The sequence below is a fragment of the Dicentrarchus labrax genome, unplaced genomic scaffold (assembly GCF_905237075.1).
Source record: "Dicentrarchus labrax unplaced genomic scaffold, dlabrax2021, whole genome shotgun sequence".
In the NCBI taxonomy this organism is placed as follows: domain Eukaryota; kingdom Metazoa; phylum Chordata; class Actinopteri; family Moronidae; genus Dicentrarchus; species Dicentrarchus labrax.
Genome location: NW_026136715.1, coordinates 27,867,109 through 27,887,524, shown reverse-complemented (window position 1 = coordinate 27,887,524; position 20,416 = coordinate 27,867,109). Strand labels below are relative to the sequence as shown.

The window sequence follows — 20,416 nt, the reverse complement described above, 5'->3', positions numbered from 1 at the left end:
GGACTGGTATTCAGTTAGTTGCAATCTGCAACTTTACCTCTAGATCCTACACAAGTGGTTCCCAACCTTTTCCCCTTTTTTCATCATTTAGTAAACTGACGACTTAGTGACATATTTGCTATATATTTCATATTATATTCATAACTGATTTGGATTAATGAGCACATAGTTCCTGTTAAGAGAACTTTTTATACAACTCTGTCTGTATTATGATTTTTTAAATTAATAATTTTAATAAATAAGGCTTCTGTTTGATGCTTGGCCATAGTTCTATTGGACAATTTACTTAACAATTTACATTTACTTTTCTTCACAGAAATTAACGTAATATAAATATAGATAGGCTTGCTGTGTATATTTTACACCCCCCCCCATGAAGCTCTGGCAACCCCCAGGTTGGGAACCAGTTAGGTTGGGAACCACTGTCCCACACACTGGTCCTTTTGTAGTCTGTGTGTTCCTGGAGAAGCACGTTTACTTTTCCCATTTTTCATCAATGTGTTCTCCTGTATTTCTCAGATTCTTGTCTATATGTATATACTGCCCATCATGCTGTACAATGTTGGAAAGTCTCTCCAAGAATTTGAAAGGCCGCCAAATCAAACCACTGACAAACATATATCTATGGTCAACTTGTGTTTCCACAGAGGAGAGAACAACAGCTTATTCTTTTGCAATTTTTGTGCCTACGTGCCGGTAACAACTGTGGCATTATGTTTTTGGGTTGTCTCATTCTCGAACTCGATATCTCAGGAATGCCTTGAATGCCACTTGGACTCAAGGATAAACTGATTAGATTTTGGTGGTCAAAGGTCATGTGTTTTAGGCCATAACTCAAGGATTCACAAGTTAATTATGACAAAATGTCACACAGATGTTTAATAGGATAAAATTATGACATTTTATATCCAAAAGGTTAAAAGTCAACTTCACTGTGATAGCATAATGTTCTGCAAAAATCCTTATCTTTCCGTTAGGGCAGATTGTGGCCATATTTCACATTTGGTCAGATACTGCGTTTGTGTCCAACCTGATGACCTAGCAGCTCTTCCTTAACAGCTTGTGGAAAGTGCTAACCGGCAAACCTTGATGTCAGCACATCAGCGCGAAGAACAGAACACTGGCCCCTACAGACTGATCGAAGATCTGCCTGATGAACACAGTGAAGTATCCGGGTCTGTCCCTTCCTGAAGAGGGCTTCAGTGTAGTGAGTCTAGTCCAGTTTTTTATTGATTTGGACCACATGGTTAATTGACCCTCTTCACTTCCTCTCCCTGGATGGCAACCAGGACAGGAGGCCTCCTGTTTGCTGATATTGAGCTTCAGGTGATTGTTGTTGCACCAACTTTTATTTTTATTTTTTTATATTTATTTATAATTCCTTACAAGTATTCACTGCAGATATTATGAGTCTGGATAGGTATGGATGTAAACTGCACCTTGACTGGTTGGCAGAGGCAAACAAACGTGAGACAGTAATTCTTGTTAATGGCATCCTATCACTACTTTGTTGAGTTCACAGAACAATAAGTCACTTTCGTTTTGTATAATTCATTAAAAATCAAAGACAACTTGTGGGAATAAAATTAAGTATTGTTCCAAGTAACCTTAGCAAAAAAGGCTAATGAGGGTAAATGTGAGACGTTCGCATCACACATGTGTGCATGCTCTGCAGCTTCACAGCTACAAACAAGGATGTGAGTTTAGTGAAACTACAATGATTGGTCAAATTTGCAAAAAAGTTGCAGTGATTGGATAAAATTGCAAGGTAGCGCAGAATTCACAGGGATTGGTTGCGATTGTAACTTCTTGGGTTTGCCAAAAACAGTTAAAAGTGAGACCAGAAGTACAACTTTATACAAGTAATTATGAACTTTATTAATCCAATCGATAATCATCATTCATCTAAGACATTTCAATACCTAAATTTCAGATAATGAGCAATACACAATTTTCCCAGAACAGTCTCTCCAGGATTTTGTGGGTTTTTTTGGTATTGCCTTTAATGCCTGATTTCTCCAAAGCTTTTCTAAAAAAAAAATTGTGATGTTTTAGGCATTTTTTTGCAATTAAATTGTGAGAGAAAGTGAAACTTTTTTTCTATAATTCATTAAAAATGTAGGGCAACTTGTTCCAGTGAGAATAAAATATCACTGTAGGGAGTTCCATGTAACCGAGAAGGCTTCTTGAAAGGCTATCGTGTCCTCTTCACAACTAGAAGCAAGGAGGTGAGTTTGGTGACATGTGGCTCAATGTTTTGCAAAGGAAACTACAATGATTGGTCAAATTTGCAGAAAAGTTGCAGTGACTGGATACAATTGCAAGGTTGTGCAGAATTCACGTAAATTGGTTAAATTTGTGCTAATTGATCGCAACCTCCTGGAGGGGCTGCCAAGGGCAATTTTAAAAGCAAGACTGGAAAATACAACTTTTATACAAGAAACATTAAGTTCAATAGTCTGTCAAAATCACATTTAAGACATCTAAAGGCCTACATTTCAGATGATTGGATTTTAGACTTTTTAAGAACCTGCGGTCACTCCAAATAAACCACTCCGCAGGGACAAGAGAAAAAGTAACCACAAAAGAGGTAGAAAACACAGAGAAAGAGAGGAGGGAGGAGATGTGTGGCTATAGCCAGTGTAAAGTGGGTTTGGAAAAAGAAAAGCCTTCCAGTCAGTAGTCACAACAAACATCTATGACAAACAGGTATTTTAAGAAAACCTTTCTATATTTTTTTCACTGCTGACCATGATTAATGAGTTTGTAGTGGAAATTCTTCTCAAACGTGAGAGGTGCTAAGTCTCTGAAGAACTTTCAAGCCGGTGTGATAATCAAGTCACTTTAATTCATGCTGCATGGAGAGAAGGTCACGTCGTGGATGTTCTCTCTCGACTTCCAAAATGCTCTCCCTTATATACATTCCAGTACATCTCATTACATCACAAACAATAAAACCCCCTGTGTCTTGCAAATGTTACTCCTGTAACTCCAGGTCTCTCTCACCAAATGGTCCTTCCATCTGTGCCTTCCCCCTGGCTCTTCCTATCATAAAACTCAACCCTTTGACCAGGGGCACATCTATTTTATTACCCCCAAATCCTGTTTCTCTCCCACAAGTTAGTCTACCTCAGTACACTCAGCCATGCCACAATAAGTCAAAACTGGTACAGTTATTGGGTATTTATTTTTGTCTGGTTTTTTTTTCATCCACTAAGAACTCAATGAAGAAATTCACTGGTCTTGTTGTGCATCTCTGTGTGTTTGTTTGGTGGATGATGGTGCTCTTTGGCTGGCTACTTTCTCCGCCACATGGCTCACTGATCTCCCCTCTCCAGCAGCAGGCCTCAAAGCTGGATTCTCTTCAGCTGCAGAGCACTGACTCAGTGGCCTGACTTTCCCAGTAGCTTGATTAGCTCGTTTTTCTTCAGCGGGCTGACCGATGGATCCAACCACAACTGCCTGCAAGTCCTGGTTTTGGCTGGCAGATCTCTCGCCTTCAGTGACAGGGAGGTTCTGAGATGCTGGTCGGGCTTCAGCTGCAGAGGACAGGGCAGCATTGTCCAGCTGTACACCGCCATTGGTCTGAAATAATAAGAACAGACATGGGTTCGGGGGGTACAGTGTACATACAATAGTATCACAAAGAATATTACAAAATATATAAGAAAATGTAGAGATTGAACAGAGAAACTTTCCACTTTCAGCAGATGAATGTGAAAACTCTGCACATACAGCATTCAAACAGCACACTGTAGGGACAGGAAGAGACACTGGTTTGTGACTGGATGAGGACTAAAGTTTTCAGATGTATTGCTTTGTAGAGGACACACATTCAGTGAAATGTCAGTGAGGACTTTTATTCTTGACAATTCCCCTACATGCATAAGGAACAGTTGTTGAACTAGGTTAAATGAATCATACTAAATAAACACATACTGTAAGGAACAAGAAAGACAAAGACAGTCCATTAATCTGTTTGCTTTTCTTCCAGTCCTCAAGTACCATTAAGATTAGGCTAATCAGGAAGTGCCAGGAAAAGTGTGGTTATTGTGACCTTTAGACTTCTGATAAACCTGTTTCAGTGATTATATTACTATTAATATATTATTATTTAACTGCTACCCCCCGACCCGATCCCGGATAAGCGGATGAAGATGATGATGATTATTTTAAATGTGTCATTTAGAATCAGATGCACTGGCAGGCTCGATGTTCACACACAGAACTGTGCTCGTCATTGGTACAGGATTAACCAGTAACTGTATGAAAACATTTGCTGAACAGCAGCTACTGTGGCCATAAGGCACAAACATCGCAAATGCCAAAACGCTGCGAAACAGCAGGACACATAGAAAAAAGTCTTACCATCAACTGAATTACACATCCTCCACAAAAGTTTTTTTGGTACTTATCATCTTATTTATATATGGCTGGCTGGCTGGCAGCGGAATGGGCCGTGCGTCTGCTCCCCTTACTGTCAGGGGAAGACCAGACTGCGCCGCTCGGCCTACCAGCTTCTTCTCGGGGGGAATTCTGAACCATCAAGAGAGTTAATCTTGATCAGATGGGTTTCTCCCCCAAGGATCACTGTTGCCGGTTCTGGAACACCACAGTGGGACCCACCGACCATCCCTTGGTCTATGCTCAGCCGCTGAAAGTCACTGCTTCCAGGTGGCTACAGATGCTGGAGCAGATGGTAATGGAGCAGTTTGTGGAGGGGCTCCCGACCAGGACCCTAATGAAGGCTCATCTGGCTGTCCACAGCAGGGACCAGGTTCCGGAGAGGCCCCCACCAACCCCCTCCCGGTCCAGGAGGGACATACAGTGTTCCGGTAAGGATTTAAGGGGGTACACTTCAGGACAATGGTGGATTCAGGCTGTACGCAGTCTATGAATCATCAGAATCTGGTTCGATCCAGGGCTCTGGTGGAGGCATCATGGGTGGATATTAGGTATGTGCTGGGGAACCCACAGCTGTAGAGACTTGCTACAATATATATATATATATATTAATTTATTGTTTGTCTGTTTTCAACCCATTACTAATGTGTGTCTGTTTTTGTCATTTAATCTATATTTGTATGTAATCAGTTTGAGCTATTGGATACCTGAATTTCCCCAAGACGATTCATAAAGTCTCTACCTACTTACCCACATTACCTTAGAATGAGCCATTTTGTTCTACAGGTGGAGTGGGTACTCTTCTGGCGGAGTCCACCATGTTTAACTGCCATTTTTCTTTAGTAGCCCAGAACAGACAATCCAAATACTGGCTCTAGATAGGGCCTTTCGGAAGTTTCTCAACCACCGTAGTTTGTCCTACACACTTGGAAGACCAGCGGTATTCAGTTGTTAAAATCTGCAATTTCACCACTAGATACCACTAAATCCTACACACTGGCCCTTTAACCTATACTTTTTTTTTTTATTAAAGTTATTTTTTTGGGCTTTTTGCCTTTATTTGATGGATGCAGCTGGGGAGGGACGGGGGGGGGGGTGACACACAGCAGGTGGCCGCGGGTCGGAATTGAACCCTGGGTCGCTGCAGCAAGGGCTCATCCTAGGTACATGGGTTGACAGCTCCACCCACTGAGCTAACCGGGCGCCCAACCTTTACCTTTAAATAACTAATTTGATCGTAGTCCCTGGACATGTCATGCACACACTACTGCACGATATCATCAAACTTTGTCTTTTGTTATTGTTTTGATGTGACATATGTTTGATAATAGCTGTTGATGTAAGTAACCTCAGCAATTTGTTTCAATACTGCTCAGAAATGTGATGACTGGCACACCCTGTGAAAACCTTACAGGCTTTAAAAAAGATAAAGAAGATAAGGCAGAATAAAAAACAGAGCTCGCTGAGAAACTTCATGTGTATCCACCAGGTTGGATGTCAAGCATGCATGCATATTTTAGTTTGTTTGCTATAAACAGACTTCAGGCCTAACCTGTTCACCAACACTCTGCAGCCCATCTGGGGTTTTTCCGCCTCTGCGTGGCTGAGACTTGCCAGTGTGCCGTGGGTCAAAGCCCCAGGACTTCAGCCTGTTGAGACCCTCCAGAGAGCGGCCTGTAGGGTTGATGTTGTGGGCTGGGATACGAGCAGGTAGATCCCAGGTCCCCTTAAAGTCTGGCCATGCACTGCCCCTCTATAGCATCACACACACACATGGGAGTGGAGTCCTACATCAATTCACCATCACAGAAAAATATTTTAAATGAAGAGAGTTTTGGGTAAAACTTATATTAAAGTATATTCACCATTAACTATTTGCTTATTAACATATATATTAGTAGCATATTGACTCTTTATTAGTCATTAAAGGGCATCTATTAATGCTTCATTCTACATGACCATATTCTACAACTACTAGGCCATTAATTAAAGAGTATTCTCTCAAAAACCTCCAAATTACCACTTAGTAATAGTACATTAATTATGATCAAATTATGCTTTGCCCTTTGGCTTTATAAGATGGTAGTACCAAAATATTAGTCATTCTCCCTTAATAACACTTATATGGTCTATTTTTATGTAACAAAACTTGTGATTTCTCCACTGGAAGGGCACCCTAGAGGGCACTTTACCATGTTTTGTCTACCATAGGGGAGCCAAGAGGGCACTTTTGACTTTTATATTTTTTCACATTTGCAAGCACCCTGCCCCACTCTTGAGTCCCCCAGTGAGTTCAAAGTCTTGTAACTTTGACCCACACTAAGCAAAGCATATTAGTTATGAGCAAGAGCTCACTTTAGAATGAGAAAGCTTAGTTTACATAAGAATTGACCATATTTATTAATTGTTATTAAGCGGGAATGAGTATTCTTGTGGTACTACCACCCTATAAGGCCCTTATTGAGGGAAAACTCTTGGTTAATGGCCTGGTTGTTGTAGAATATGGCCGTGCAGAATAAGGTATTAATACATGTTTTATAATGGCTAATAAGCAACTAGTTAATGGTGAATATGTGTACCTTAATATAAAACGTTACCATGGTTTCATATGCTCTCACCTTTACCACTCCTGGGAGCAGATGTCCTCTATTATCGGCAATGAAGGTGGTGTGACCCTCCTGTGCAGTGGGCCTCTACATACACATAGGCTCAGTGAGCTGAACTCATTCATCAGATTTCCAGTTAACAATGCTTGAAAATACATGACAAAGTGAAACACAACTAATACAACAGGACAGGATTGCTGATATAATGTTAACTACCTCTTTGAAGTGCTTAGTCTCACACCAGTTCTGCAGCCTCTGCGACCGGAAGGCACTGTCATACTGAGGATGGAGATTTATGTCAGAATGTATGAGTGAAACTGAACAGCAAAATGTCCAATGCTCCCAGTTTTTAGAACAAAGATGTTTAGAAAAGAACAGGAAGAGAAGGGGGCACATGGATTTTTACATTTGATGTAAAGTTTCATATAGATGAGCTTCCTGGTGGCCTTCTGATTTGACTGTTACTTTAGTGTTTAAATTAGCCTACAGCCTTTATTTCCTGCTTGTGGTGAATATTGAGTTACCTTTCAGAGCATTGTAGACAATGCAGAATTGTTTCTGTGCCCGTATTACAGAATAAATAAGATATTTTTTAGAAAGTGGTATGTTGGATAGATTACGTGTATAATTTCAAAACCCATTAACTTTATTGTTAAGTATTTGTTATGGTGAGTCCAAATTCACAGTTAATGTTCTCAAAGTGAACCAACCAAGAAGTTGCAGGTCAGTGTCAGTTGTTGTTATCCTTCACGTTGATGCCATTCAATCTGTCTTGAACATTGACTGTCCATTTGCACCCACTGCATCCTTGCATGTAACAGTTACCTGCATGTTGTTATGGCAACGGCGGCGGCGTATGTAGACTGCTACTGCACTTCATCATGCAAAATAGTATTTTTTTACGAGTAACGTTAGCATAAAGGGAACTATAAACCAGTTATATACAACCCTGCGTTGTAAATGACAGTAAGTTAGAATCCTTGAATCAAATACTGTGCTAACTTAACGTTATATTCCTGCGCAGGGATACCAAACGTCTTTAAGAGTTCAGTGTCTGTGAGTAAGTCGTCGCTCTCATTGATCAATTGTGATATCAGCAAAATACAGATGTTTAAGTTACCTGGTTTGCTGAGTAACTGGACGACATTTCTGCATCTGTCTACAGCCTCCGCCTCTGTACTTTGTTGACTCGTTGCATAGCAACACCGGAACCGGAAGGTTATTTTTTTTCCCGGTAAGTGAATCTGATACGTGCCGACTTTTAAAAATTAAAATATCATAAATTGGCCTAAACTATTAGATTATTTATTTTTCAAATGTACTGACATTTTTTAACATTGTTGTTTTTTGTATTTGTTTTTCTGTCTTAATTTTCTTTAATTTGTTGGATAATTTAATTAAATCATTTAAATATTAATTTCAGCAGCACAACTATAGAGCATAAGTTCAGATTTTGGAAGTTATTTTTTAAACAAAGTTAATAAAATGGTAGTGGCGACTTTGCTAAAGAAATATAATAAAACAAATATAATATAATAAAGGAAAATCGTGTTTAGAAGCATATTAAAGTAATCTTCAATTTTATTACACAGCTTCCATTTCAATGTTTTGCGCACTGTACAAAGTAACCTGTACAAAGAAATCTCCTCTCTTCTCGAAAGGTAAGTTTTGCAAACGAAACATTTATTTTGGTATCGTTGACCGGAAGTCCCAGTATTTATCTTCCGGTAGCTAGCGTACACAGTAACTGTGGATGTAGCCGAAGATGCTATGCTAGCACCAATTGATACTGAAAACGACAGCTCACTTGAGCACTCTATTATATACTAACGTTAATACCTGTGAGTTTGTTCTCTATAATCAGCCGTAGCCGAGTGTAGCAGCTTTTGAAGGTGTAACGTTAAGTTAGCTCTAATTAACTAACGTTAGTTGCCTCTTTACAGTCTTTTCTTGTACCGGTCATCCTCCTGCTGATGGTCCACGAGCCATGGAGGGTCCGTCCTCTCGGCTGCCTGCCACCACCCAAGACGGACCGCTGTGGCTGGCGGGCAGGACAGACTCCGGCAGGGATGCAGAGTCTGACCCTGCCCGGGACATAAAGACACAGTTCCGAGTCTGTCGCTTCATAATGGAGACAGGTAACCAGCACGGGGCTGCTCGTGTCCTCAGGGTAAACAGTGTAGTATGGAAGACCATTTCTGCCAGGGTAAAAAAAGTTACGCATGATATAAAGAATTAAGATACAATTGTGAGATACTATGTCTAAGTTTTGCGTTATTATGGCAAAACCATAACAGACTTTTTCTTTCAGCCAACACAATATAAGTGTACCTGCTTCTGATTACCGATAAAATAACAGATATAACTTTTTGTAAGTTCATAACCTGTAGTTCTTACACACCTGAGGGTAAGATGGACGGTATTAATTCATTAATTAATATTTCATAGCTCTATTCTAACCAAATCGAACTATTGTTAACACAACAAAAACAAGCAACAGTTCTGACTCTGACTCTCTTCACAAACAGACTTTGGCTTTCAAAAAACATAAAGCCTATCAATCATTTTGCATATATTATAAACATCAACCAATAATGTATCCACTACAACTGAATCATCAAATGTATAATAATAAACATTTCCCATTATCCGTAGATAATTTATCTGTCCTGATAGTTTATCGTGCACCCCTATTATTGATTTATGTCAAGCTTGACATGGTAGGTCGACATTTGGACTGCTCTCATAATGTTTACTTATTATGTGTATTTTTATTTTTATCATTTTTATTCTTGTCCAGGTTAAAAAGGTCATCTATAATTGAGCTACATGCTATGCTGCTAGTAATTTAAAAATACTAATCACCAATTCCCCTGAAATCTTTCTCTCTGTACATAAAGAGATAATATATAATTTGTCAATTTAATGTGTGTTTGCTATTTCTAATCATTTAGTTAACATTTAGGTATAGTTCAGTTTACCACACATCGGATCCTGATGGTGAAACGGCAGATTTGATTTTGAATTGAGTATACTTCCTCGCTCAGGAGTGAAGCTGGGAATGCGCTCTGTACCCGTGGCCACAGCGTGTGTGTTGTACCACCGTTTCTTTGAGCGTGTCAACATGCGAGCGTATGAACCCTACTTGGTGGCCATGAGCTGTGTGTACCTGGCTGGAAAGGTGGAGGAGCAGCACGTCAGGACCCGGGACATCATCAACGTAAGCCACAGGTAATATGCATGCTCTATGGCCACATTTGAATCGTACTGCTGAGAGTCAAAATACTGTACTTAAGGTATTCTCTATCTCTATTATAAAGTAAACAAATTTAATTCACGTCCTGTGAGAAAGATTGCAGATTCAGGCCTCTCACATGGAAACACAGTCAGCTTTAAGATGTTAAATGTTACTTGAGAACTAAAGAGTTTTGTCATGAATGTCTGAACACTGTTGTCAGCGGTGAGGACATTTAATTAAAACCAATAACATCACTGATTTTCATCACATAGAACAAACCTATTAATTTGAGCAGTTCAGCTATCCTGGAAAGGAGAGTTCAGTGGGGTGGCGTTAGAGGATGTGGGTCAAAGTCCAACTACGTATTGCGCAGTTTGACACAAGTTGAGGGTAAGACAGGGTCTTTTTTAAAAATGCCAGTGGAGTGCCACAACAAGAGCGGACAACATTGTGCCTATTTTAATGTGCACATTAATACAACATTTCTGTAAATGCGCTTCAGATAGCCAAGAGGCTATTTTTCATCTGTAGTCCCTGGACAGATGTTACAAAGTCAACCTAAAAACATATGGTTCAAATAACAAAGTCTTTCAAAGTTAATCATTTACAAGCATGCAGTAATAATAAGAAAAAAGAAAATATTAATGTCGATTGAAGCGCCCTACTTGCCGAACAAAATTTTTTTCAGGGCTCAGTTTTAATTTTTCTTTTTTTCCACTTGCTGGAACCCTGAATTTCATTAGTGATTAGTCTGCAGAATATTTTTGCAATCATTCCATGAATCATTTAATCTGCAAAATGTTTTTTAAAAAAAAGTGAAAAATGTGTTTTCAGCAGTCCAAAAGCAGCAAATCATCACATTTGCATAGCTGCAACAATTTTTTTTATTTTAAATTGCTTAAACGGTCCAGTGTGTAACATTTAAGAGGATCTATTGTCAGAAATGGAATATAATATTCATAGGTATGTTTTCATTAGTGTATAATCACCTGAAAATAAGAATCATTGTGTTTTTGTTACCTTAGAATGAATTTATATCTACAGAGGAAATGGGTCACCCTCCATGGAGGGTTAGGGTTAAACCACTATGTTTCTACAGACCAAACACTATCTCTGGCTTTTCATGTTTTTCGTGAGTTTTGCAGCCACCATAGTCTCTCCTGGTTGTCAAATACAGATGCAAGCGGTGTTCAGTTAATTGCAATTCACAAATTCACCGCTTAGATGCCACCAGATCCTAAACACTAGTCCTTTAACAAAAAATGATTATCAGAATTATTGCAAATGAATTTTTTAGATGTTGTGTCTTTGAACAATGGCACAGCACTGCAGAAATATTGTTTTGAATGGAAAGTTGAAAAAATGAGGGAACCAATTTGGAAACAATTTCTGCTCAAGGTCCACTCACTTGTTAGCGCTGGAGCTTTCAGCTGTATTACATGACAGGCTTAAGCTGTACCTAATTTTTCATACCTTTGTGACAAGCAAGCTGTGCACTACAATACATCGGCTCAATACAGCATCTCTGGATCAGTTTGAGAAAGAGGAGCGCCTGTGTTTTTGACGGTACTAAAAATCATAGCTAAATACTCTTATACCATAATACCTTGATACCGGCCAATGCTATTACATGGTTTTCACCACCAGGTTTGATCAGTCTTCACTGAGCTGTATGTTCAAACTGCATTATTCTGACCACTTTTATCATTTCTCGTTCATGTTAGCTTAAAAGTTGAGCTTGACGATTGATTCTTGACACTTGAAACAGCAGTGAACCAGTCTCTTACCAGCTTCTACTGCAGCTTTTGAATATCTTCACCAGAAAGTTACCAGGAACATGACCTTGCTTCACGCTGTAGCTGAAAGGATTAGTGGATATATCCATCGACTAATGATTGTTTAGAGAATTGAGTAATCTAGTACTGCACAATATGGTAAAGACAAATTTCAATTATTTTGACAAATACTTGGGATATGATTCACTTTTTGGGTGGGAATGATCATTTTTGCATCACAGATATAATTTATAGAAATAGAAATGATAGAATAAAGCCTAGTTTTCCAGTCATTGAAACACCTGGAAAATGATTAAAATGACCAAATATCCTGGAAACAATCTATGTTGTCCTGAATTTAGCCCCATAGTCAGATCTACATATTCTGCATATTTTGTTTGAAAGTCAACAGTTGGTAGCTGCACAGTGTGACACTTCAGATTGGGTTAACTAAACATGAAACGGAACGGAAAAACGCTTTAAACGCTCTCTTTTTATTTCAGCCATGTTGGTCAATCTAGTTGTTCACACCAGACACAGCATGAAACGGACTTGCAGCAATCTTTTCTGCGTCGCAATGAACCTGATGTCCAGTCAATGCTGGGTCTACCGTCTGCCATCAGATGTGTCTGCAGTGGTTTGGATATAGTTGGTAATAAAGGGCCTCAGAGTACCTGGAGTGGTGATTCAGGAGTTTTACAGCAGGAGAACTTATTTTCGCTCATCACTCTTCACTCTTCAAAGTGGTCACCTTGAATGCTCCTCTCACCTCTTCCTTCCCCCTCTTCTTCCGTTCCTCCCTCATAGGTATTTCAACAGTAGCAGTGCTCCTCTAGAATGTGACAAGGAGTTCTGGGACCTGAGGGACAGTGTTGTGCAGTGTGAGCTCCTCATCCTCCGACAGCTCAACTTCCACGTCTCCTTTGAGCACCCTCACAAGGTAGGTGTGTGTGTTTGTCCACGTGCGCGTACTCCTGCCCCCCCTCAGTTGCGTGTCGGCTGTCTGTTGATGTTGTCAGTCCAATGTGTTTGTGTGCATAGCTGCTGTTGAAGTATTTCTGAAATGGGTCTGTGATCACTCTTCAAACAAATGAAATCGGTTTCTGACTCAAACATGTGTAATGTACAGGATTATATGTCTTCTCTTTGTCTCTTTCCCTCCAGTATTTACTCCACTACCTTTTGTCTGTGAAGTCGCTGGTGAACCGCCACGCTTGGTCTCGAACCCCTGTCGCTGAGACTTCCTGGGCTTTGCTTAGAGACTGTTACCACGGAGTCATGTGCATCCGCCACATACCCCAACATATTGCCATAGCAACGCTGTACCTGGCTCTAAACAGCTACGGAGTGGAGATGCCTGTTGGAGAGAGAGAGTGGTGGCAGGTGTGTGTTCACGCCAAAGTGTTGATAATTACAGACTGAAGAAAGGCACATGAGCAAAAATGCACATGTGAGGGAGGCTGTGTAAGCCTGTTTACAGCTGGTATTAACATGCATCTTGGGTGATCAAGTGGACAGCTTTAAATAAAAGTGTAAAGCACTGAGACCAAAACCACTTGCCCAGGTGGTCTGGTACTCATTTGACCACATATATATTTTGTAGTGTAAACACTAATGCATCCTTGGCCACATTGAAAGACTGCTTACTGGTGACCTGTAAGTACACACAAAACATGCTGTCTATTTGCTTCACTATAATGGAAAACTGATAAACTACTAACCGCATTATCCCCACCCTCCCTTAAATAATTACAGATTTTCTTGAGTCAGTAAACTGGTGTACTTTAAGCTGTACTAGCTTCAAGCTGTGCATGTTGATACCGGGTGTAAACTGGCTCTGTATGTATGTGGATTTATTCATTTGAGTATAAAATGTGACTTATTGTCATCTTATATAAAGTTCAGGCAACAAGTTAGTAAAACAGATGAATCATGCAGCAGTTAGAGCAACATTCATTTTGAGTCATGTCTCTGGCCTTCTCTTGAATGTAATTCTAAAGTAAACTCAGTTGAAATGTGATTTAATGAGTAAGCACTGAAAGCATTTGAAGTGTAACAGTTAATCAGCCATTTAAAGAGCATTGAAAGGACATTTGCACTGTAAGCAACTGAAGCAAACTTTATTTTAAGTTTAAGCGAGGTAGTTAAATTGAGTTGTGACAGTTATCAGATGAAGAAGCTGAACTGTAAATTTAAGAGTGTCATGTGTCACTTGAAGTGCAGAGGCTGAAAGCAGTTAAACTGTCAGTTGAAGATAAAGCATGGGGCTCCACTGGCTACATCCAGTTCCACCAGCTCCTTCACTAGGGGTCTCCAACCTTTTTAAAAGTGAAGGCAACATTAAGGGAGTCCTCTGGAAGGGGCTCCTCTGGGTTCAGGGTTGAACCAAATTCAGAATTTGATGGTGTGTAAATGATATTTTCTCTGGTTGTGGTATTATCACAAAAGGATCTCATTAGAAATATCTAGTAAGAAGATTTAAGAGTCAATTTACTGAGCCCACTTAATCAAGGTAAAACGATTAATTGAAAATGTTAAAGTGCAACTTAACGAACAGAGAATGGATGGCAAATGCAGAAGGACAGAATAGAGAAGGATGGTTTTAACTCAGAGCATGTAAGAAAGGCTGGTCTCAATTGACTTTTTTCAGGGTTCCCACGCGTCCTTGTCTCTAAACAAGGAAGTTTAGAGACTAGTTTTCCAGTCATGAAAACACCTCGAAATAGATCAAAATGACCAAATCCTGGAAATATTTTAATTGTATTGTACCCCTTTACTCCCCTACATAAACCTGGGTGTGTATTTTGTTTGAAACTGTTGGAAGGATGAACTGCATGAAAAATTTGTCGAAAGACTTTTTCAAAGTTGTCTGCCAGTGGGCAACACAGCCTTCCTCTTTCTTTCATTTAACCACCTTCTTCAAAAGGTCAGCATTGTGATATTTGCGCATACCCAGAAACCTGTTGATAGTCTTTCACCATGTTTAAAAGTACGTGTGTGGTAGTTGATTTGTTTCCAAGAGGCAAGAGGTTGCGTGTCACAAACTGCAATAAAACCTCAGGTGAAACGCATATTCCGAATGCGTTGTTTACATGTCCAGAGAATGGTCCTAAAACCTGAATAAGAAGTATCCTAACGGTTAGGCTGTTACATGACCCTTATCAAATGTGGAATATTGTCATGTTCGTAATGCCGTAAATCAATTAACAGCCCAGGTTCTCTTTACTTCACTCAACTGAACTCAACCTGCCTTTATTTGGAAAACAGGCCTCTATATGAAACGGCCCTTTAATTCCGTTTATACAGAACTCTAGCTAAGCAAAGATGGCAAATACTATCAGACTGTTTATTTAAACCCGTATAACAATTAGAATAACATATCAATTAGGAATCATTGATTTGATCATTTGATACTTTGGTGCTCATGGTTTCTGTAAAATGAACTAAACGAATGAGAATCAAAGTGTGCTAATGTCGGTTAACATCAAGCTCTCTGAATTCTTTGCTAATGTGCTGCCAAATCTCCATTCTGTCGGGATCTTATCTCACATTTACAGTAAATTTAATTAATGAATTTGCAGTATTCAAACTGGTCCATGACGGTTATTTTACTGCATGATTGACTCATTGAAAGAATATTAGTTAGCTTCTGGGTCCGAGAAGTGAGACCACTGAGGAAGTGTCTTAAACCTGCATTTTTAAAATGGCCAGAAGGGGGCAGCTCCACTGGCTGCAAAAATAAGTTTGTTTGTTTGGACTGTAATGGAGAAATGAGCCAACTTCTCACTTGATTTATGAGCTCAGTAAACAGTTTGCTAATGAGTTTCTGGTCTCAGTCTCTAGTTTCAGTCTTCTTCCATACAGCATGATGTTCATTTAGTAAACGATGGTCCCATTTAGAGTAAAATTGGCAATAAAGCACTACCCCTATTTGAGAAACTGCCTTACAACAGAGGTCTCCAACGTGGTGCCTTGGGGTACCTGGTAGCTCTCGAGTAGCCTTAAAGCTGCACTTGGTAACTTTTTATAAAAATAACAGCCATAATGCTAATATAAGAGCCTTCAAAACGGCTGTCTACAAACCAATAGGTTACATCACGATGGGTTTACACTTACAAACAGTAGCTGTAGCCTCGCATAGGTGTCTCTTTGCTTTTAGGGTCATGTCCACAGCAACCCTCTGGCTCTGTACATTTGTGCACTTTGACCAAAATTACATTACCGGCTGACCATTCAGCTCCAGCCAGTCTTCAAAGCAGAGGAACCTCTTGTAAGTGTGAAGTATTAATTTGAGGCTGGTGGCAATTATAGTTCCCCTTTGTCAAACAATTTTACAAATGAGGCCTCTTTTGTTGGAGTGACTGTATCCAAATGCAAATGGGAAGAGTCAGGATGGTTTTCCGCTTCAGTCCTCAAGGCAATAAAATCTAGGTCGTTTGAAATGGTGTGTGGACCTTTGATGTCCACTGTTTATTGAGGCCAGGTGTGGAGCTGAAGTCTGTGTTTGTGTGTGTTTGTTTGTAGGTGCTGTGCGAGGATGTGACCAAAGCAGACATCGAAGCTGTGATTTCAGACCTTCTTCAGCTCTACGACATGGAGGCCAAGTGTATCTGAAGGACATGCTACACATGGAAGACACATGAGAGTTGTTTTTTTGCTGCTTGTGTTTGTCTGTGCGGCATGAACGTGTGCCTGTGTGTGTGCTATTCTCTGCATGTAAGTGTCAGGGTTCAGGTGCGTTTGTGCACATGCGTCTGTGCTTGTTTGGGTGAGAGAGAGGAACACTTTGTATTGCCCTAGTTAGTCTGTGAGCCGTGACAAAAAACACACCTGCACTACCGCTTCCTGCCACCCTGGGGAGACATTTCTTGCTTTCTGGTCTCTGATCTCTCGGGCTGCAGAATACTGATGGAATGTATCATCAGCACCAGGATTCTGAAAAGAAAACACTCTCTCCACACAGATGTTTTAACTACAAATACCAAAGTCCGTCACCCAGTTGTTCTATCAGTTATACCAGCAAATCCGTAAAAATACATGGGAATGACGACCTCAGTTAGATACTTATTATTGAATGGCATTATACTAACACATTTATGCATTCGGAAAATACTAAAAATAAATATGTCGTTGAGGTTAAGTCCTGATTGTCTCAGAATCCAGACCACCTTGCTGCATAAATCTGCATGCCACAAAGAAAATAAGCTTGTCTCAACTAGATATTAATACGTCCTTAATTTTTAAAGCTGCAGTAGGTAATTTTTATAAAAAACCTTTTTAACTCTATCCTGACAGTAGTACAAAGGTAGATAATGAAAAAATCAGGTTCCAGATCTGGTTTCTCTGGCTCCTCCAAACTGAATGAATGAATGAATTTGCAAAAATCCACTGGGCCCAAAAGAAAACAACCAATCAGAACCGTGAAAAGTAGAAAGACGCTTTGGCCTGGTGGCTTGAAGATAGTTGATTGTTGAGTCTCATTCCCAGCATCGATATTTGACAGAGCAGATGAAAAGTACAGGGGGGATGTAATCTGCTGTATGTGTCAGATTGTTTCAGCTGTTAATTTGGACTGTGTGTAAAATAAACTCGACAGACCCTGCCCTGTCCTTTTTCAAAGATATGTGTGGTGATATTTTATATTTTCTTCACTACATCCCATAAATAATGAATGAATGAATAAATAAATGAATTGACATTACTTACAAGTTTAGTCCGTATCAAAGCCTGACATATGTCATTCCTCTGTGCCATAGCGCTCCATTGTTGTCCAAATCAGTGAGTCACACTGTTGCCCTGGGTGACATGTTCCTTTATTACCATGAACACACACTAGTTTTTTTTTTTTTTTACTCAATCCCACACACACTGTCCTGCAGCTGGAAACATCCACTGAGCACGGGTTCCCAAACTCTTTCACGACAAGAACACCCACAATAGATGCACCTTAGTGTTGGTTCCCAGATCCCTGTTTGAAAACTACTGCAATTGAGTACCAATTGTGGATTAATCCACTGCTGAAAATAGTCCCCAACAAATGCATTATTTCCTCCCGTTTACGTGGCATTTGATAAAAACTACAGTGAGCAGCTGTTTTCGGCTGAGGGTGACAGACAGGCACAAAAGTACCGAGAGACAAGCTAGGTAGATATAAAAAAAAAATCATTAATACAAAATGCTGAAACAGCATAACAAATCTAAAAAATCCACCATCTATCCTTTAATCATTTCTCTCTCCAACAAATCATCACAAAGTACAGTATAACCCTAGCTTGCAGTAATGATATTAGTGAACATATTTGTTTTAATCATCAATACCAGGCTCATATTTTAACAATAACAACAATGTAGGTGGTTAATGAACCTATTTTACTCCATTTAAGTTACATAACTTCAGGCATTCAAGAGCAGTGCATAGAGTGTGAGGACAATAGAGGGGCATTGTGACTGTTCATGGGAATGTCCTGTTTTAGAGATTTAAGATTAATGGAAAAAACTATTACTACTACTATTTTTTGTTCTCTTGTAGTATGATTTTCCTTTAAATCCCAAGTTTAAGTTTCCATGGTATATTTCCTTGTGTGTGTAACATAAGGAATGATATGAAAAATATTTTTATTATCAAAGTCAAATATGCAGCACAATTTATGTGTTAGGGAAAATACATCTAAAAGCATTAGGCAATGGTTATAATAAATGTAAAGAATGGAAAAGTTGACTTATTCTCTGAAGATCCAAAAAGACAAATTCTACCAGATTTGGAATAAAAGGAGTTTATAACCCCAATGCGAGCAGACTGTCTGACTCCACTGACATTTCATGCTCCGTCCCTGTTCTTGATCGGAATCATAGCATGTAAGCTCCCTTGGTTCTAATGTATATTGTTACATTTTTAGTTGAGTGCGAGATGTGCATATGTAAGAAGGGTGAGTATGAAAACTGCTGACAGACAGAAGTGTGCATAGATATTTAGGTTTTATATGTCTAGGATACAGATGTGTAAGTGTGCAGATGTGTTAAACCTGTATGTGAAAGGGTACACGTGGACTTACAGGCCAGTTTTTCAGGCCCAAAAGCACTGTGGCTTTTAAATGCCTCTTTTTGTGCACATGAGTACATGGTTGTGAAAAATGTGTCAAAAAAAGTAAACTAATATTTGCAATAAAGGGAAAGTCCATGGACTATACAGATGTGGGGATGATTCATGGAATCCTGAAAAATAACCCCACTGAGGACTGGTCAATACAAGAACTCTTGTAGAAGTTATGACAAGAATTAAAGTATGGACAAACTGGATGCTGTTATTAGATTTTAAAAATATATTTATTTAGTAAATTTTGTCGCCTATGTTTCTGTTTTTTCTATTTTGCTTATGAGTACGTGTGTACATTGCTATGTATGTGTACATAGTTTCCATGGTTTTTTCTTCACTTTTGACCATGTTTTTATGAGTCTGACATAGATACAAAACAGAATAAATACAATGGTTATGAAAACTCACATTGTTGGTTGCAGGGGCGGATCTAGAGAAATGTTCATTGGGTGTTTAAGGGCTGGCAGAAGTATATGCTGATTTAATCACAAACAATCACATATATCAATTTCTGCTTGGGAAAAGCCCACAAATGAAGATATTTATTTATTTATCAGATATTTCTATTCAGTAAAGCACTGAATAGAAATATCTGAAGGTGGCATTAGAATACAATGTCTTTTTTCATTGAACTGAAACCTATCACAGCCTCAGAAGTGGCCTTTATTTTTCCTTAGCATGTTATTTTTAAAATTAATTAATGTGTTGAATTTGACAACATTTGACACCAGATGGCCTTTTTTATGCCGCCCCTCTAGATCCATCCCTGGTTGGTTTCGGTCTTTCTTTTGACCTGATTTGTTGTTCACTGGGTTCTTAAAAAGTCTCAAATCCAATAATCTGAAATGTAGGCCTTAAAATGTCCTAGTTAGGTCTTAGAATTGAATTGATTATTGAAGTTAACAATGTGTTTTTTGTGTATTGATGATGCTGTAACAACTATAAAACAAAATTAAATTGCATGCATAATGGTAAGTCCAGTGTGTAACATTTAAGAGGATGTATTGTTCATAGGTATGTTTTCATTAGGGTATAATCACCTGAAAATAAGAATGAGTGTGTTTTTGTTACCTTAGAATGAGCTGTTTTTATCTCCAGAGGGAGCGGGTACCTTTCTGTGGAGTCCGCCATGTTGAACCGCCATTGTAGCCCAGAATGGACAAACGAAACACTGACTCTAGATAGGGGTGTTCACGTTTTTTCGCACATTTCACAGCCACCATAGTTTCTCCTTTGCACTTTGAAGGGGAGAGTGAAACCAATACTGATTTACCTTCATATCCTTTGTACTTTTTTCCCT

At 39.3% G+C, this 20,416-nt stretch overlaps 2 protein-coding genes across 3 annotated transcripts; one reads left to right on the top strand and one right to left on the bottom strand.

Annotated features, from left to right (window-relative positions):
• Positions 1 to 1,853: 1,853 nt before the first annotated feature.
• Positions 1,854 to 8,234, bottom strand: cfap126 (cilia and flagella associated protein 126). The gene is made up of 5 exons (XM_051425200.1): positions 8,131 to 8,234; positions 7,227 to 7,289; positions 7,023 to 7,097; positions 5,957 to 6,157; positions 1,854 to 3,585 (listed from the first exon to the last, which is right to left on the bottom strand). The coding sequence occupies exons 1-5, from the start codon at positions 8,155 to 8,157 to the stop codon at positions 3,235 to 3,237; spliced, it is 717 nt and encodes a 238-aa protein (XP_051281160.1). The 5' UTR covers positions 8,158 to 8,234; the 3' UTR covers positions 1,854 to 3,234.
• Positions 8,235 to 8,739: 505 nt separating this feature from the next.
• On the top strand, positions 8,740 to 17,644 carry ccnq (cyclin Q). 2 transcript variants are annotated; one of them, XM_051425198.1, is made up of 6 exons: positions 8,740 to 8,851; positions 8,954 to 9,148; positions 10,058 to 10,241; positions 12,831 to 12,963; positions 13,188 to 13,406; positions 16,548 to 17,644. In XM_051425198.1, exons 2-6 carry the CDS (start codon positions 8,998 to 9,000, stop codon positions 16,635 to 16,637), a joined length of 777 nt encoding a protein of 258 aa, XP_051281158.1. In that variant the 5' UTR covers positions 8,740 to 8,851; positions 8,954 to 8,997; the 3' UTR covers positions 16,638 to 17,644. The 2 variants fall into 2 exon arrangements, with proteins under 2 accessions (XP_051281158.1, XP_051281159.1); XM_051425199.1 differs by having other exon boundaries at positions 8,740 to 9,148.
• The last annotated feature ends 2,772 nt before the right edge of the window (positions 17,645 to 20,416 follow it).

What these genes read in the sequence shown, in the direction of transcription:
- cfap126 (XM_051425200.1), bottom strand. Translation starts at nt 8,157, where the DNA reads ATGTCGTCCAGTTACTCAGCAAACCAG. An exon ending in TGCTCCCAGGAGTGGTAAAG is followed by an intron (nt 6,158 to 7,022) that starts GTGAGAGCATAT and finishes GTGATGCTATAG; the next exon opens with AGGGGCAGTGCATGGCCAGA. An exon ending in TGCAGAGTGTTGGTGAACAG is followed by an intron (nt 3,586 to 5,956) that starts GTTAGGCCTGAA and finishes TTATTATTTCAG; the next exon opens with ACCAATGGCGGTGTACAGCT.
- ccnq (XM_051425198.1), top strand. Translation starts at nt 8,998, where the DNA reads ATGGAGGGTCCGTCCTCTCGGCTGCCTGCCACCACCCAAGACGGACCG. An exon ending in ATCATCAACGTAAGCCACAG is followed by an intron (nt 10,242 to 12,830) that starts GTAATATGCATG and finishes CCTCCCTCATAG; the next exon opens with GTATTTCAACAGTAGCAGTG. An exon ending in GAGAGAGAGAGTGGTGGCAG is followed by an intron (nt 13,407 to 16,547) that starts GTGTGTGTTCAC and finishes GTTTGTTTGTAG; the next exon opens with GTGCTGTGCGAGGATGTGAC.